The 19,169-nt window shown below is 37.7% G+C and overlaps 1 protein-coding gene across 4 annotated transcripts in view; it reads left to right on the top strand.

The window, feature by feature from the left end:
* UBE2K (ubiquitin conjugating enzyme E2 K) overlaps positions 1–12,580 on the top strand; it is a 48,819-nt gene extending 36,239 nt beyond the window's left edge. For all 4 annotated transcript variants that reach the window (XM_075544415.1, XM_075544414.1, XM_075544416.1 and 1 more), the window contains 4 exons: positions 4,359–4,441; positions 6,508–6,607; positions 11,849–11,977; positions 12,298–12,580. In XM_075544415.1, the coding sequence (XP_075400530.1) occupies positions 4,359–4,441; positions 6,508–6,607; positions 11,849–11,977; positions 12,298–12,372 (387 nt within the window). In that variant the 3' untranslated portion in view covers positions 12,373–12,580. The remainder of the gene's footprint in view (positions 1–4,358; positions 4,442–6,507; positions 6,608–11,848; positions 11,978–12,297) is intronic.
* The last annotated feature ends 6,589 nt before the right edge of the window (positions 12,581–19,169 follow it).

Raw genomic sequence — 19,169 nt, 5'->3', positions numbered from 1 at the left:
AGCACACCACCCTGTGTAATCAGGAGGTGTTGAAGGTATCCAGTATCAGGCATCAAAGAACGAAAAATCAAATCATTGTGAATGAGGGGGAGTGCAGATTGGAGACCCAAGACCCATCTGTAGGCAACTGGACATCCTCTTACAGCAGAAGGGTTGCAGGGCGGAGACGGAACCAGTCAGAGTGCAGTGTGTGAAACATACAACTTTCCTCTAGTTCCTAAATGCTTCCCACCCCCCACACTGTCGTGATCCCAATTCTACCTTACAAATCTGGCTAGACCAGAGGATGCACGCTAGTACAGATAAGAACTGGGAAAACCAGGACAGGTGCTCCCTTCAAGACCAGTGCAGAGAGTGGCGATACCGGGAGGGTGGGGTTGAAAGGAGGAACCAATTTCAAGGATCTACAACAGAAAAGTGGGTGATGGGAGACATCGGACAATGTAAAGATATGACAAAATAATTTATAAATTATTAAGGATTCATTAGACAGGGAGGGGGGAAATGAGCTGATACCAAGTGCTTAAGTGAAGAGCAAATGTTTTGAGAATGTTGAGGGTAGCAAATGTGCACATGTGCTTTACACAATGGATGTATGTGTGGATTGTGATAAGATGAATCCCCAATAAAATTATTTTTTAAATAACTTTTTTTTTTTAAGTTAAAGTGTAGGATTTATCTTGTAGGAGGAGCTAGGGATGTTGATGGGAGTCCAATATAGGTTACTAAGAATAGCTTCCTTTATTTTTGTTTTGTAAATTCGCTGTTTTTTACATACATAGTACTTAAGATTTATTCTTTTTTAAAACATATACACGATTCTAAATGTGTCACCTGTTGTGAGAGCTCTTGATTTTACATTTTCCTGGTATAAAAGATTAATGGTAGGATCGTGGGTGGCAAAATAAAATGGATATTAACTGATTGATTGAATACAAACATACAGAGCAAATGTGGGGGGGAGATGTGGTTATTAATTTGTGACATTATGACATGACTTTGAAGAACAGGGAAACAAGTGAAAATCCTGAAAGGGGGTAGTTGATGAGAAAGGAGATAAGTGTTAGATCACTAAATAATAAAAACTTATATCTACTGATAGACAATGAAACATTCTCTTGATAATTAACTAATTTATTGCATCATTTACAATTTCATAAGTATTTATTCCTAACTGTAGATTGTAGTTCAAAGAAAAAAACTCTTATTTCATAATTTCCCTAGTCCTGGTATTTCCTGGTGCCGTGCGCATAATTTGTTTGCATGGACCTTTCTTTAAAAAGCAAGACACACTCACAAAAAAAGTACACAGTTCATATAACCTTATGCCATTTGCTCAAGCCATAAATGTTACATCCTCATTGGTAATTAAGTCTATTTTCCAATCTTGTTAAAAGCATTAAACCAGTTTTTGTTTTTAACTCACAATGCTATGAATTTTTTCAGCTATTGAAATTATGGGATATAGTTATTTTGTTCATGTTTTTCACTCAAAAGTCAAATTTTGTGGATATATGTGTTATGAAGAAATGTTTGTTGCATGTAAACCTTCTTTATAGGAATGTCTTAGTTAGCCTGCACTGCATTTGAGAAAAGTGCTATGTAATACATTTGTCATATGTTAGTTGTACATTTCTTCATTTTCAAGCACTTTCAGGTCCTGTGTTTACTCTAGTAAACAAATATTTACAGTCTCTTCTACGCAAGACTAGACAAGTAAGAAAGTGATTATTGAAGTATGATTAGTACTTTGAACATAGTAAAATACCCGGTGCTGTGGGGACAAGTCAAGATGAAATAATATCGAGGTATGTCACTGAGAGAATTTTATGAAGACCCAGAGGCAAAAAGAAAGTCTTGACATGAAAAAATAATAGTAATTTATAAATTATCAATGGTTCAAGAGTGAGGGAGGGGAAAATGAGCTGATACCAAGGGATTAAGTAGAAAGAAAATGTTTTGAAAATGACGATGGCGACATACGTACAAATGTGCATGATGTATGTAAGAGCTGTATGAGCCTCCAGTAAAATGATTTAAAAAATCTTGAATTCAACTCATTTAACAGGAGTGGAGACTGGGGAATATGAGTTGGAAGTGGGGGGTTGAGATCCCCCAGGTGGCTATTGCTAGAAGTTTTTTAAGGTCCTTGACATCCGATTTGTTTCAAAAGGGTCTCTTTGGTTTTAGTATGGAGAAATGATGGAGAGAACGCGATGGAAGGCAATAAAGTCTAGAGACACCTGTACCCTAGCAGAAAAATGATAAATGCCTTAACGTTTACATAACCACTGGGACATCTATGGTGCACTTAACATAATTTACCTCTTGTATTTTAGAATACCAGTCTTCGTATGGCCCCACATCAAGGTGTTGGGGGAGGGTGTTGACTGAAGGGGCACAGCTTGGAACTGAAATTAGGAAAAGTTTTTTTGTCTCAGCTTTTGTGCTGCAAAGTAAACCTGGTGTATGGTCTGCTGTGTGCTATTTGGAAGATGAGGTTTTGAGGTGGTAGTTTTTCCAAGTGAATAACTTTTATTTTTGTACAAATCATGTGTACTTTCTACATTTGTTTGCCTACTTCCACCACCCCTTCCCAGTATTTTCAGTGTTTGTGTTTTGACCAGCTCGCGCTTGTTGGGAAGCTTACTATGGGCTTGGGACTCAAAAGTAATAGGGTAGCTTCCTTTCTTGGAAGAACTGGCCAGGAGTAAGCCGAGTGAGTGCCAAATGGGACACGCGGCTCTGACAGGTTGGAAACATTTACCTGTCAAGGGGCCTGGAGGACTGTGCAGAGGATGCAGCATCAAGCAGGGTACGCAGACAACAATCACGTACGGCCATTGCAGGGTGCCTCTCTGTATTACCTTGTGTTAACCAAATCTGAATGACTTGTTCATGGAAGAGTGAACTCCGTTGGCAGCTCAGAGTGGAGAGAAATAGATATTATTAAAAGCAATAACAAGGGGGGAGGAATGGAAGAGGAGCTGATAGCAAGGGCTCAATAGAAAGTAAATGTCTGGAAAAGAATGATGGCAACATAAGTACGAATATGCTTGATACAATTGATGTATGAATTGTTATAAGAGTTGTAAGATCCCCCAATAAAATGATCTTTTAATAAGTTTTTAAAAGACCAATGCATATTGGAGTAGAAAGTGCCCGTAAGTATTAAGCATTCTGAAGTCATTAGTGATTTTAAATGTCTTTTCAGGTGGCATAGGAGCTGGAGGGAGTGAGCTTATTATAAGTGAAAAACAAATATTGCTGACAATTCAAGAAGTCACAAGAAGAGAAACGAAATTAAGCTATCTTGTTTCCTTCTTCCCATAAACAGCTTACACATGGAGTACAGGTTGAAGAAGTACTTAAAACATTGCTTGGCACATCAAAGTTAGTTTATTGAATATTAAATGAATATAAAATTTCGGCACAGGAGCTTGTATGTCAGCTGTTAGGTTGACACCTGCCAGCTCTTACAATCGTAGTGTAGAAGAGAGGTGATGGTTTCATTTCATGGTGGTCTGAAAAGTTGGCCTTGTTCCTGTATTGGTTTCTTTGGTGCAGAGGCAAATAGTGAAGTGATGAAAGACTCAGATTTGGAATCATAGTTTATGGGATTGATATTTTAATTGCTAACTAGCTATTTGATCTTGCGTAAGCTTCTTTTCTTACCAAGTATAGAACTCTTAACACATTTGGGGGCTAAGAGGAAGCCCATGCAGGGACAGTTTACAACCTATTTCTACAGTCAGCCATAGAAGGCCCTGTGGTGCACAGTTCTGTGATCGCTTCATCATGAGTCGCCATGCTGAGCAACTGGTTATAGGATTTTTAAATCTTTTAAGCATTGATATCTCTACATTGTTGGAAGTGTGAAACGTAAATGTTCAAGTATTTGAACTATTTTTTTAAAGTGTTACAGTCTTACACCCACTTGTACTCCCATGCATGGACTTTACATAATTTTCTCACTCAAATTTATGTTACGCGCAATTTACACTAGGAAAAGTGCCATTTACTATCTTAAAATTTTTTTTTTACAATGTGCCATTTTACCTAGTTATATTGCTCATAATATTTAATTTTACACTAGGTAAATTGTAGACGCCCAGTAGTGGTTTGGATGGTGAAAAGGTTTCAGATGTCCATGACAGTGTTCAGCTTCCTGCACGTTTGACATCTAAACCTTTCTCTCCTTTAGGTAAAGTGGTGACTAGAAGTATGGACTTTTTAAAATAGGATTTTACTTTTTAAGTTCTACTTACACTGTATATGTATGTACACACATATATACATATATATTGTATGTATGTTTTTGTTGTTATTTAAAAACTTAAGTGTGCTTTATATTCTAGGTCCGGTTTATCACTAAAATATGGCATCCTAATATTAGTTCTGTCACGGGGGCTATTTGTTTGGATATTCTGAAAGATCAATGGTAAGAGATTTTTTTATTTGCCATTTCTCTCATATGAATTCCAAGGTTATACTTAATGTGTACCTCAGAGCACAAGCATTTATTATACTTTCTTTGTTGTGGCAAGAATTTTTAAATCTGTGATGCCTCTCGGCATGTGGCCTGCCAGTGGTGTGCCTAAGCTCCTGATGTATTCAAACACAAGCTCGTGTGGGGATAGCAAGAGCACTCGCTTGGATTTCCTTTGTTATGTCAGCAAACTTGGTTTCTTTGCTAGACTTTTAAAAAAATACGGCACTTTGCTGAAGAGAATTGCTAGATAATAAACTTTGCTTGTCATCATTAGTCATCAATTAAATAAAAATTATTATCACAGTTGGATACCATTGCCCAAGCAGGAGTCCTGGTGACACAGTGGTTAAGTGTTGCTAAAGATGTGGCCGTCTGTGTCTGTGAAGATTGACAGTGCAGGACACCCTGCTGTCGGGGCGCTGTGAGTTGGAATTGACTTGAGGGGGCACCAAACCCCTGCAGTTGGGTGTCACGCATTGCTTAAAAATGGCCCCTCCTGTTAGCACTGGCAGCAGCTGACTAAAAGTAGACACACGCGCCCTTTGGCTCAGCAGCTCCACACTCGGGTCTGTATCCAGAAGAAATGAGGACATGTCCAGCAAAAGGCTAATTAGAAGATCTTTCATGGCACTTTCAGTCAGACTGTCCTCAAACTGGAAATAACCCAAATGTCTTCCAGGGGTCCTCAAACTATTTATCTAGGCTGCCGGGGTGTTTTTGCCCCGTTTTGTTTTTCACTTCAAAATAAGATATGTGCAGTGTGCGTGGGAATTTGTCGTAGTTTTTTTTTTTTTTTTAAATACAGTCTGGCCCTCCAACGGGTCTGAGGGACAGTGAACTGGCCCCCTGTTTAAAAAGTTTGAGGACTCCTGGCTTAGCAGTAGAGTGGATCGATGATAGAATCCTATGGTGGAACAACAGTACCTAGCAGTTGAAGACCATACTATTACTGTAAACAGTACGGGTGGTCTCATGCACATCATCAGTGATAAAAGCCAGACATAAAAGAGCTTTCAAATCAGCCACATCTGATACGTGGTGATAACAATGAGGCTCATGGTTGGATGAGAGCAGGTCTGTGTGGGAGGGACACAAAAAGAGAGGCTTTTCAAGAGCTGGAAATCCTTTATGTATTGATCCAGGTAATGATGATGTGTGTATGCATATTGTTAGATGCTATTGAGTCATCCTATGCATATTCTCAACCCCCCTCTTCCTCCTTACATTGTTTCTGGTGTTATTTTCCCCCATTGATTATTGTATTCATCTTTATTTTATTTTTTCTTTCTTTTTACATTTATTTTCTTTTGGATAACCAAAAATGGTAAAATCTCTTCACCCCTACATAATTGTGAGAATTTAGAAGCATACAAAATTTTGTAGTAAACTTGTTTTTTGAGGTTGCTATGAATTGAATCTAAAGTTAGAGTATTTGAAGTTTTTTGGGTCAGTTTTGAGTTCAAAACTGCCCCTCAGTTTTGCTAAAGAGTTAAATACTTAAAAATATGTAACAATTTTTAGTAGAAAGGCTGATAATTCTTGCTGGGTCGGTAGGTGCTTGTTTGCTAGATTAATGTTTCCTTCAAAAAGTTTTTGAATAGAACTGAATAGAATCGAGACATAATGGCATGTTTCAATGAACTATTGAATCACTTGGTTTTTAGTTGGTTTAGAATACCATTGAAGGTAAGTTTCACAAGCTGTTTATTGATACAGGAAAGGTTTTATCACTTTGTATTGTAAATGAGTAGCGGGCAGGCAGTGGAGAAAGCTGAAGAGGATGTTGGCAACAACAACAAAGAAGGCTTGGTTGGATGGTTTGAATTGTCCAGCAAACAATGGCCCACTGTGAAGAAAATATAATAGGTAGATCAGTGATTGACTATGGTTAAGATAAAATCTAATTACTTTTTAGGTCTAGTGGTCTTTTGTTGTTTCTTGTTTTATAAGTATTCAGAAGCATCCACTTTACCATTGCCACTTAACAAGGTTATTTTCCTTATTTTGAATTTCAGGGCGGCAGCCATGACTCTTCGTACTGTATTATTGTCATTGCAAGCACTGTTGGCAGCTGCAGAACCAGATGATCCACAAGATGCAGTAGTAGCAAATCAGGTAAGATGGTGGCTTTTTAAGCACTCGATTTATACTAACCTAAGGTTTTACATTAGTGCTTTGTAATTGTTAACACATTACCATAGCTTATTGAAGCTGAATTTGAAGGTATTTCATCAGATTTCACTGTAAAAATCTTATTTATTTTTAGCATACTATCAGGTGTGCAGTCAATGTTTTTTTAAATTTTATTTTTATTAAATTTTTGGGTTTTTTTTCTAACAAAGTTTTCAAGTGTACAGAAAGTTGAGAGAGTGGGAACATATTAGGATTTTCTGAGCATTCTCCCTTCCCATACTCAGACATGTTTTTCTTAACTTCTGAAACACTTTCTACAATTAGTTCTCAACTTTCTTCTGCCCTTTATGTATTTATTTTTTTTCATTTGTACTCTCGATGTCATTATGCCTTTTTATTATTTTGAAAATGCCATCTTTCATGTCTTGAGGATCATATTTCTTTTTTTAAAAACTTTTTATTAGGGACTCATACAACTCTTATCACAATCCATACATATACATGCATCAATTGTATAAAGCACATCTGTACATTCTTTGCCCTAATCATTTTCTTTTTTTTTTCTTTCCTTTTTTTACATTTTATTAGGGGCTCATACAACTCTTACCACAATCCATTCATATACATACATCAATTGTATAAAGCACATCCGCACATTCCCTGCCCCAATCATTCTCAAGGCATTTGCTCTCTTCTGCCCTTTAAATGTATTGCCTTGGTTTTGACATTGTCCGTTTCACTCTCCATTGTGGGCTCTCACTGGATGCTCATTTTCACGCTGCTCTCACCACCTACCTATACAGAGATGAATGTTCTGGCTTGACCTCACTTCTGCACACAAGAGCCACTTTCCCACTGAATAAACTCCGTGTGAGTTTTCCGTGAATACTCAAGTACAGCCAAAACTGAGTGCAGAATCTGAACATCTGCAAACTTGTCTATCTGTTCATTATTGTCTTATCTTTCCATTACCTGCTGTGCTAAATACCCAGGTCACAGACTGGGGATTCCTACCTATGTCTCCTTTTCCCTGTCGATTCCATGCCCCAGAATCTCTCTCTATTATTTTTGTTTACTTCCTCTGATCACATTATTAGCTGAAAATCTTTATCGTTCTCATTTCATCTACTCTGATAGTTGTCCTTTCCTCTTCCAGATTCTTTATTGGTCTTTTAGTTTCATAAAATGAAAATTTTATTTTACTATAAATCCCTTTTATAGCATTACTATTAACAACTTGATTGAATTTTATAATTCATTATTTAAAGAGGTGTTTTTTTTTTTTAAATCATTTCATCGGGGGTTTTTACAACTCTTGTTACAAACCATACATCAATTGTATCTGACATATTCGTACTTAAATTCCATCATTCTTTTCTAGACATTTACTTTCCATTGAGCCCTTGGAATCAGCTCCTCTTTTTTCCCCTCCCTCCCCGCACCCCCGACCATTGTTTGATAGATTGTAGATTATAGTTCTTTTCCAATCTCACACTGTCTCCCTTCCCCTCTGGTTTCTGTTGTTGTCCCCCTGGCTGGGGGTGTGCGGTTATGTGACATTCATTGTCATCGGTGCTCCCCTCCCCCTCCCTTTTTTTCATCTCTATTTCCATCCTTATTCCTGGATTCCATGTGTTGTGAGTTTTATCTCTTGCCTAAACCTATGTTCATGCTCCTGTTTAGTCTAGATTGGGAGGCAGCACTGAGGTGATAGTGGGGAGGGGGTGGGGTGATTGAGACCTCCAGGGATCAGAGGTCTATTGCGTGACCCATTAGTGCTCTACAGCACCCTGATTGACTCACCCCCTCCCTGTGATGTTCCATTCTCCATAGTTGGGCTTTGGGTCTGCGCTCTAAAGAGTTCTTAAATAAATTGAACTGTCTACAAACTTGGTCTCCAGAAATTTTTTCTTTTTAAATATTTTACTGTGTTTAAAGTAAAAGCTTACAAGTCAAAATTAGTTCCCCTGAAAAAAAGGTTTCCATTTAGTAAATTCTATACAGATTATTGGGGTTTTTGTGTCTGTGTGTGTGTGTGTGTGCGCGCTCTTTTCTGTACATATTATTGATTGATTATATTTTTCATAATGTGTCACCATTCTCATTAATTCTGTTTTGGTTGTATCATTTAAATAAGTGTTTAAGTGAAAATATACACACAAATTATTTTTTGCCATTAGTGTAAATTTTTACAATTCTACTAGTACTTTTCATTCCGTTTCCATTAATTAATTAGTTTCACTTCCCTTGCTTGCCCTCTCATCTTTGCTTTTTGGTAACTATTGACCATTTGATCACATATAATTAATTGTTTAAGGAAGCATATTTCTCATGGGTAATAGTGTGTATTTCAGGAGCATATCTATTATTTAGCTGAGAAGTAACCAACAGAAATCGCTTCCATTTCAAAAATAGCCTCAGTTTCAAGTTCAAAGGAGGGTCTCTTAGACTGCTAGTCTTGGGATTCTTAAAGTCTTGGTGCTGTACATCTAGCCTCTTTCAGGAATTTAAGTTTTATTCCACATTTTCTCTCATTCTGTGGGTTAGATAGATAATTACTCCTATTTACTATTTCCTTCTCTGAGTCTTTTGTTAATTCCTTTCTCTGGTTGAGTAGAAATGAATAATTGTATCTTATATGATTGCTTGCGATCTTTTAAGATCTCAAGTAGTACACCCCACATTGTGACGGAAAACATAGCTGTCCCGCAAGCCTATGGTTCTAAACCAGTCTTGCAGTACCGGTGTGTGGTTATGTCTTAGAAGTACATGTAACATGTATGAACTGTGATAAGAATTGTATGAGCCCCTAATAAATTGTTAAAATTAATTAAAAAAAAAAAAGAACCAAGTGAAAAAAAAAAAAAGAAGTACATGTAACTCATATGTCTGAGGAATTTCTAAAAGTTGTGGGAAAATTCAGTTATCTTTTAATTGAGTATTCCATAAACTTTTTGAAGCCCCCCGCATATATACATATATACACAGACATATGTACATATGGCAATAGATACATCACATCTTTATACCTGAACACATAAATGCCTATGTATTTTTCAGTTGTAAAATTGTATATGGCATCTCTTTACCAGAAATCTTTTCTCTTCGTGACATCATCGGCCTTGGTCTAAGTGTGCACACCTCACCTGCATTTGATGCTGCTTTTCTCGTCACTAGAAATTACAGGTGTTTAATCTGTTTAGAAGGAGCAGGGCTGGCATAGTGGTTTTTGTGTTGCGTGGTTAGCAGTTCTTCCACCTTGTCCTATAGGGTCGCTATGAGTCAGATTTGACTTATTGGCAGTGAGGTTTTTTATTATCTTGAGAGTGTTTCATTTTCCTCTTTACTTCCCCCACCCCCAGCCCTCCAAGCCACTGATTAATTGATCTCTGTATTTTGCATTTTAAAATTCCATAGTGTAAAATGTACCACATTGATGTGTTCACTGAAGTGTGCGCCTGTGTCTGTCGCTGTGTCACTTACCAGCTCTAGAGAGTATATTTTTTCAGTAGCTTGAATTCAGAGTATTAGTTTGCTGTGTTAACACATGAGTCAACCTATCTTCAAACCTCTATGCATCTCCAAAATTATTGTTTCTCAAACTCACATTTAAAAATGCTGCATTCTCAAGGGCTCAAACTGAAAGTAAATGTTAGAAAATGATGATGGCAACATATGTTCAAATGTGCTGGATACAAGTGATGTGTGGAACGTTATAAGAGCTGTAAGAGCCCCCAATAAAATGACTGTTTTAAAAACATACTGCATTCATTTCTGTATGTCTTCTTTTTTCCTGTATGTCTTTTCATCCAATCTGCCATGTTAGCTTTCCCAAAAGGACAGTCTGCTTCTTTTTCTTTTAATGAATTTCTCTTCATGCTTTAATACTTTAATGTATATATTATCTGTTATGGGAAACATTATTTCCTAAGAAAAACTTCATTCCTTGTTTTATGTATAACTTTGTTATGTTTCTCAAAGGTAATTAAGCAGTTATTTTAAATTTTTCTTTTGCCTTACTAAGGAATCAGTAGCCCTGGTGGTGTCTAGTGGTTATGCATTGTGCTTTGAGTAGCTTGAAACCAACAGCCTCTCGACTAGGCTTTGTTCTCTGTGAAGAGTCACAGTCTTGGAAACCCACAGGGACAGGCACACCCTGTCGTACAGTAGACATCAACTCGATGGCAGTGAATTTGGTGTGGTTGCCAAATGTTTCAAACATATGAGAAACCTTGCCTTTTAGAAATCTGTATCGTCATTTTGCTTGTAAGTTGTCATCCCCTTGATTCTGACCCATGTGTTTAAAAACTACTAAATAATGTGTCAATAATTTTTTATGTTACAACTTGGCCTGTGTGGTTCTTTAAATCACTATTACAGGTGTAGCACACAGTGAAGTCCAGTTAGTTTCTAGCCTGAGTTGTGTTTAATATGAAAGTTGATCACAGTTGTTAATATCCACATCATTTTAGAAGCAAGTTTAGTATTGTATAATGTATACAGCTACAGTTGTAAAGGATTTCGATTGCCTCAGTTAACATGAATTTTCTGCTAAATGTTATCTGTCTTTGTCTTCAGTTGATGTAACATGTGAATCAAAATGTTAAGTTACCGTATATACTCGAGTATAAGCCGACCTGAGTATAAGCCGAGGTACCTAATTATTACCTGGGAAACCAGAAAAACTGACTTGAATATAAGCCTAGAGTGGGAAATGCAGGATGTGAATTAACACAGAGACCAGAGGGGAGAGCTGAAGCACAGCCACAGACACGTCCTTACCAGTTCAGGGGCCGGCGTAAGTGAATCACTATGGGTGCTTCTGCGAATTGGAGCCGGCCACGTCATAGGATGGCTCTGATTGGTTAGATGTGAGTGAACAAACATTCAAAGACCTGCAGTGTCAACAGCTGTTGAATGAACAGCGGAGGAACGGCAATCACCTGCGAGATGTTACACCTTGCTGGGGTACCACTGACCTGTGTATAAGCTGAACCCCAGTTTTGTAGCACATTTTTTGTGCGGAAAAACTCGGCTTATACACAAATATATGCGGTAAATCATCTTGAGTGATTTAGCTTCTTTACAATAGAAAGTCAATTATTTTAAATGTCAATTCATTACTTAAGGAAAAACAGACTTGGGTAATTAAGAACTGAACAACCTGTATGGCTTTTTTTTTAGCTGTATTGACATGTGGATCATTTTTTTGCCCCCACACAGTACAAACAAAATCCTGAAATGTTCAAACAAACAGCTCGACTTTGGGCACATGTGTATGCTGGAGCACCAGTTTCTAGTCCAGAATACACCAAAAAAATAGAAAATCTATGTGCTATGGGCTTTGATAGGGTAAGTACTTTAAAGACATACTGATTTTTAAATATGGATTGATTTTTAAATTATTGCTGTTACGCCTTCTCTGGGGTGGGGGTGGGGATTCCGAGGAGAGGCATAATAACTAAATCTAGTTTTCATTAAGAAAATGTTTTTATGTTGTTACTTAAATAAGTGGTTCTTGTTTTTTGTTGTTGATTCTACCCATTGATTTCTAGAGCCTTTTTTGTTTTTTGCAAATGCAGTACAACTTACAGAAAAGAAATTAAATTTCTCATTAGATAATATTTTATGAGTACTTCTTGGAGAATTTTTGCGTCCCTTTTTCTTTACAGAACGCAGTAATAGTGGCCTTGTCTTCAAAATCCTGGGATGTAGAGACTGCAACAGAATTGCTTCTGAGTAACTGAGGCGTCGGATGAGAGCTGCTGAGAGTCCCGCGTGCCCCTTCTTGAGGAGCATCACCACCTGTTATTTTTAGAATTCTGCATAGATTTCTTTTAAACCGGCATTCTTGCCTAATGATGTTATCTAGGCACCATTGGAGACACAAAAACAAACAAACAAAAATCCTGCTCTGTAAATAAAGCTAATTAAACGTCTGTGTAAATTTAAAAAGGGGAAATACTTTAATTTTTTTCTTACTTGATAGTGTAAAAATTCTTTGAATTAAGCTAGAACCATGGAAAAAACATGCTACTTTAGCATTTAGCGGTGTACCAAGACTAGCAAGAGTTTGCTTCAGGATTTTGTTGACTAATTAAGATACTATTTTGAGTGTGTCAGGGCCATTCAGATTGTTGGTGGTGCATCACAGCTACCTTAACCGTTTGTAACATGGCTCCTCTGTGCCTGTGAATTTACTTGCATGCTTGTACTTGACTTCTTAGGATGGGTAGCTGCCAAGACGACCACCGTTTTAAGCATTCGAGAATCTTCGATATGAGATTTATACAGAATTGAAGATGGTGACCTTATTCAGAACTCTTTGTCCTTGCCAACAGACTGGAACATCAACCCCTATTTCCCACTACCACCCCCAGCTGACACTGTTGGGTGAGGACGTGTGTTGAGGGCAGTGACCCGTGCTCCATTCTTAGGTCCCAGGCTTGGAATGTTGTGTCACAGTTCTTAAAACACTCTTAAAGCTTCCCCATGTACGTAATAATGTGAAACGGAGCTGCCCCCAAACAGTAAACACTTGATGTTGCAGTATTCCCAGACTTAATGAAAAAACAAACCCAGTGTAGTTTACAGTTAATTTGACATCTTTCTGTTTTTAAAACTGTCTTAGATGAAATTTTCTTTTGAGAATTTGCAAGGATGCAATCAACCGCAGTAGTTTTTAGCCTAATTTTGGGCTTATAGAGATTGCTTTATTGGCTACTTCAAAAATCCCTCTGCTTGCATTTTCCCCATATGGACACATGAAAGCTGTGTTGATGTTTTTCTGTACATACTTCAAATGCACATAGGAATAGAAGAGTGTTACAAATCTAGCTTTCTTTATGATGTTTCTGATAATATGAGAATTGAAATCTTTACCTTCTCTTGTACATAGTCAGACTTTCTATCCATATTAAAGTTACCTTTCATTCTTAGTTCAAAGTTTGAAAATTGTTAGTTTGACAAGCTCAAACACTGATGTGACCATTTTATAAAGATTTCAGTGACGTATGCAGGCAGTCCTATGTGTAGACATACAGTGTTTACTAAATTTTCAGGACCAATGCAAAATAATAAAGTTGTAACAATCAGACTGAATTAAAGTAAGGCTGTATGTAGTAAGACATAAGGGTTTGTTTTCTTAAATTGTTATTTATCCTAAATTATGGTTAAGTGTTTGGTGGAAAGTAAGTTTTGAACCATAATTTCAGCATAACTTCATTTGACTTCTCAATAATCTTAATACTAGAAGCAATAAAAAATTATGAAATACATTGTAATGTTAAGGATGTGAAGGTTCTTCCAAAATCATAAGGCTTTTCTAAACAGCAGTAAACTCTTGTAGTTGGTATTATTGCATAATAAATACAAGTTGCTATGTTTTTTCCCCATGTATTCATTTAGGCACGAATTTCTTTATATACAATCATCTCCTTTTATTGTTGTAGTTTAGTTATTTTCTAAAGATGCCAAAGGAAACAAGATTTTTTTAATTTATTTTAAACAGTTAAAACCTTATACTTTATTTTTTGAAGTTAGGTGGAAGTGTGAAACTGTGGACATTTGCTCTGTTAGCTAGGATTAGGGTTTTTTTTTTAGTGGAGGGTGGCTTGGTAATATAAGTAATGTTTGGATTTCTTAGTATTGAGTACATCTACATAGTTTACTATTTGCCTATATTATCAGGGTATATTTAATTGTTCTGTGGTTAGACAAAGGAGAGAGAAAACTTTGGAGTTACTTGGCTTTTGGAGGCAGCTATATCTTGCCTTTGATTTTTATACTTATTAGTCCCAGAGGGTAACTACTCTTCTAACTATACTTTAACATCCCTAGTGCCCAGAAAATTGGAAAACAGGTGATAATACTTGGCTTGAAAGGTTTTCCATAACGGACTTTTTTAATTATAAAATTTTATTTACCTCATTTGCATTAATGTTATATCCCACTTTCCTTTCTGGTACGTTTCCCACTGCCCTCTTTGTGAATGTTTTTCCCCAGACATAAATCAAGGTAACTGCTTTTTTCCCCTTCTGATCTAAATGTGTAGAACAAAGACATTAAGTTTTTAGGCCTAGGAAAGAAGTACCCTGGTGGAACTTATTTTTATAATTTTCCATGCTTCCTTCAGTTTTTAAAACCTCAAAGAGTAAGATTAAAACAATATAGTTAGATCCCATTTAGGGCAGGGAGATTTTCTAGAAGTCTCTAATGTTCTAGTAGGGTTCGTTTTTGCTTTGTTTTTTGTAATTGGTTCATTTTCCTAAGTGTATGCCTGACTTTTAAAAGAAGAAACAATTAGTTGTACAGTATGTGACTACAGAATGAATGAGTAGTAGTTTGTGATCTAAATATGTATGTAGCAATATATAACTAAATATTTGAGGAACATGGTACTAAATTAAATGCATTGAATTGGCTTCCCCAAATGTTTAGCATTGTGACTGTGGGTTACCCAAACACATAATGTATCCAAGAATATATGAATGCTTGTAGTGGAGTATTGCTTTTTAGGCGAGTAATTATTTAAATGAAATTAAGGCTGGTTTTCCTTTTCAGGGTGAGAGGGAGCCGTCTGTCACATTCAAGATTGTTGGTGGCACTTAAAACTATGCAAAACATTTTTTAAGTATCTGTAAAAAATAATTGGCGGTTAAAAGTGGGTTTGCTCATTTGTGCACTACAGAAGGCAGCATATTATGTTAAGTTTTAGGCTGCTTAATAAGTTCATAAATGTGAAAAGCAGGTCTTGGCTCAAAGCATATGCCTGATTTAGACTTTTAACGTTCTACAGAAGGGAAATGGTAATATTCCTGTAATCCTAGGTACCAGCACAGGAAACTAAGACTTGTTCCTTAAAAGATTTAAGATGGATTCAGGCATGAAAGACTGGAGCCAGGTATACCTTCTTCCTGTACATAAATGGAAGCTTCCTTAAGAAAAAGAAACCTTCTGTTTACAGTTATCTTGATTTCATGGGCTTTTATAAAATGATGTTGTATTAGTCACTTTTTCTAGGTCAGGACTTTCCATTCCAGGGTACAAACCATTGATTTTAGAAATTTGTATTTCCATCATTTTGGTACCAATATAAAATGAATGCTTTAACATCAGCCAGTTGCTATCACGGGGGAAGAAGGCAACTTGAAGTATTTACTGATAAATCACCTTTTTTTCTTCAAATGTGACTTTACTGCAGTATCTACATATATCATGTCCTGTGTTCTTATTTTCACACTGTTGCAACATGGATCCAAACCTTATGACAAAGGGCTAGGGGACTGTTAATAGCTCTCTTGTCCCATTGTTCTGTTCCTGTGTCATTGGACTGATGTGCCCGCAGAGACCTGTGAGCATCACCCAACTGTCGCTGTGAATGTGGCACCTCTCACTTGCTTATTTCCACCACGCGTGACACGTGTAACGTCAGCGTGGCGCTGTTTCCCAGTGTGGTTCCCGGGGACGAGTGGAAACAAATGACTGCACTGTGCTGTTAATGATCCTTGTCTGCTTGCTGTTACTCCTTTTTCCAGGCATCGTAATAAAAGCTAGACTATTTCTTTGGGGGGAAAGAGACTTATTTAATGTAATTTAAAGACCTTTTCAATAGAAAATGAAATGCTATTGAAGAGAATATCTATTTTTTAGCGTTCAGCAGTTGATGGTGCTTTGTTGTGGTGTCCCGCTGGGAGCCTACTGCCATTATAGGGATTCTCACTAACCTCACCGAGAAAGAATCTTGCTTGTTAGCGTCCATAGGTCTCTATTCTAAACAATCTGTTAGTGATGATAAATTCTGTAGGAGGGTCTATTCTGGGCCGTTAACTTCCTGTAAGGGGGAACATGGGTGGGTTACCAGAAAGACCATTGAAGTAGGGTGGGCTGTGGGTGGAGGGTTGGGTATTTGTCTTGAGAATTAAAAACTACGAAACACTTTTGTACACAACTGATTTTTTAAAAAAAATAAACACATTTTTAAAGATGTTGAATTTTTTTTCCCCCCTCACTGGGAATGCTTAGAAATAAATGCATGCATGTTTTCCCCTGTAAACGGTTCTATCTTATTTCTGGGTACTCCGATTCTGGACAGGTAGTTTCCATGTCACTTTACATCAGAAAAGGAACCACATAGTTCTTGACGAGGCTTCATAGTAATGAGCACACGGTGTGAAGTGCAGAAAATGCATCAGGTCTTTGAATCTTAAAGCTTGAACTGTTCCGTTCTAATTGGGTGGGTTCTAACTTAAAATTGAGACTAGGTGGAATGTTTGATGCTGGCAAAATGATGCTTGTTGTATATTGACATCTTTCTAGAAAGGTTGCCTAGTACTGTGGAAAGCACTCTGAATTGTCTTGGGGTTAGTCCTGAGTTACAATGCCCACCTTTATCCAAGATCAGAACCTAGAATCTTTCTGCGCTTCAATTTCCTTATCTCAGTACATTATCTGCCTATGACTATACTGTTTGTGAAAATCAAAACTGGTACAGCACTGGGGAAAAGCTAACATTTGTATTGGCGTTCATGTAATTTTTTTTTTTTTAACTTCCTTCCGCACCAGCACGTTCCGCTCCTCATGTAATTTTTAACATGAGGTCAGTTTTGGCTAAACTGCAGGAGGATGATTTTGGGCTCAATCTGAGGCCACCAGTAGGCTGGCTTTATCCTGGCTTGCTGAAGGAGCTTCTCCTTCCTGTGAGTCTGTTTTCAAAGTCTAATGCGTGTGAATTATCCATGGGCTAGTGCTCCCTTCCCTTGCCCTGGTGATTAGATCAGTCTCCATTGCTGAGGGTTTGTGCTCCCCATTTCAGGGCCAAGGCTGATTGGTGTCTCCGGGGCATTTATGTCCGTCATGCAGCACCCTGTGAGCTGCTGGCTAGTGGCGGCAGTGCTCCTGACCTGGGATGCCAGGATGAAATGCAGTTCCAGTGAGCTCTGTGAGTGCTCGGATCGTAAGCTCAGTAACTACAGGCTGCAGGTTTAGACCCTCAAACATCCAAACTCTTCATAAGCTCTCTGGTGTCCTATGTGAATACTCCACCTCTTCATGTTAACATTCACTTTCCCCATTGCATTCTGTATATTAAATCAATGTTAGCATTTTACTTAATAGCCCCTTCATGTCCTTTTTAATAGGAGTTGAATGAAAGAAGAAACACCAAGATAATCCAGCTGACAGTATTTACAGAGCTATTAATAAATGAACAACTGCATAAGACAAAGTTTGAGCAGCTCAAAAGCATGTTGCCTTCATTTCTACCTTATAATCTAACAGCTTTGCTGAATGTACAAAATACTACAGGCTTCAAAGTTTTTATAGAGAAACTTACTGTTTCCCCATGAATTTTTTAAAGTCCCTTACCATTGAGGGCAGTTCATCAGTTTAATAGCCAAGATTAAGCTTTATTATGTGTAGTGTATGTATTTGATTTGATGTGCATGTTCATTAGTATTTACATTATAATTATGACTATGTTCTGAACAATAATGATTCACATGATCATTCCCAGCCACACAGGTTATGTCTAGTGGATATCCAGAGGCATAATATTTCTGTATGTTATCTACTAAAGTTAGTAGCATTTTGAGACTTAACTGTGATACATGTTTCTTGGAATCCAAAAGAAAGGTGGGGTCAGTTCCAACTCACGCAGCCGTAGGTGACGGGCTGCCCCGTCGGGTTCCTGCACTGGAATCTTCACGCGAGTAGATTGCCACGGAGCTCCAAAGGAGCGTAATTGATAGAGCGATTAACCCGCAAAATCTACTTGGCCCTATCAGAGACTTCGCTTTTGATTGCACGATGTCATAATTGTTCTGTGTGTGGAAGTACAGGTTTTTCCTTATGTTAATGTTTTGAAGATGTAAGGATAGGTCTGGCTTCCCTCAGGTCCAGGAGGTCCAATTTTGCCATGTTCTGTTAGTTGCAAAAGGTGGATGCTTGACTTGTGGGCTGAGGGGGTTGGGGCCTGGCCATAGGGTCGTCTCTCAGGGGCAGACCAGCACTCCCTGCCCCCACACACATTAAATCTCGGAACCACACACACCAAAAAATGGCAAGGTTATAAGTAGCGAAGAGGTTATAGCATTTTATTATTTTAAAGTGTTTTTCATCAGTAGTAGGCCTCCTCAAGGAATGACAGTGATCTTTCCTTACCTCTAGTGCTATTGTCTATACAGACAGTAGCTTCCTCTGGTTTCCAATTTTGGAGAGTTCACTGAATCCGTCCCTGTGTAGTTGATTTTTGACGCATGGTCTGCAGAGTGGAGCTGTGTCCGGTAGAGTCTTAGATGGCCAACCCTTCCAAGGTATCTGACTTGAACTTGACCATTTGTACAAGTCTAGACTGACTTGTTGAACGGCAGTGTACCTACACGGTCAAATACCATGAAGTAACGAGGCAGCGGGTTTGGGTTCATGCTTTTGTAACTGGCATTTTGGTTGTATCAATTATATCAAACACTTTCACTCCCTGTGTTCATTCCCAACCTTTCTCTACATGGTGAAATTTAGATGTGGACAAAACACCCAGAAAATGTTC

Source organism: Tenrec ecaudatus, chromosome 3 (assembly GCF_050624435.1).
Source record: "Tenrec ecaudatus isolate mTenEca1 chromosome 3, mTenEca1.hap1, whole genome shotgun sequence".
Taxonomy (NCBI): domain Eukaryota; kingdom Metazoa; phylum Chordata; class Mammalia; order Afrosoricida; family Tenrecidae; genus Tenrec; species Tenrec ecaudatus.
Note: the sequence above shows the minus strand (reverse complement) of the source record. Positions and strands in the feature narration are given on the sequence as shown.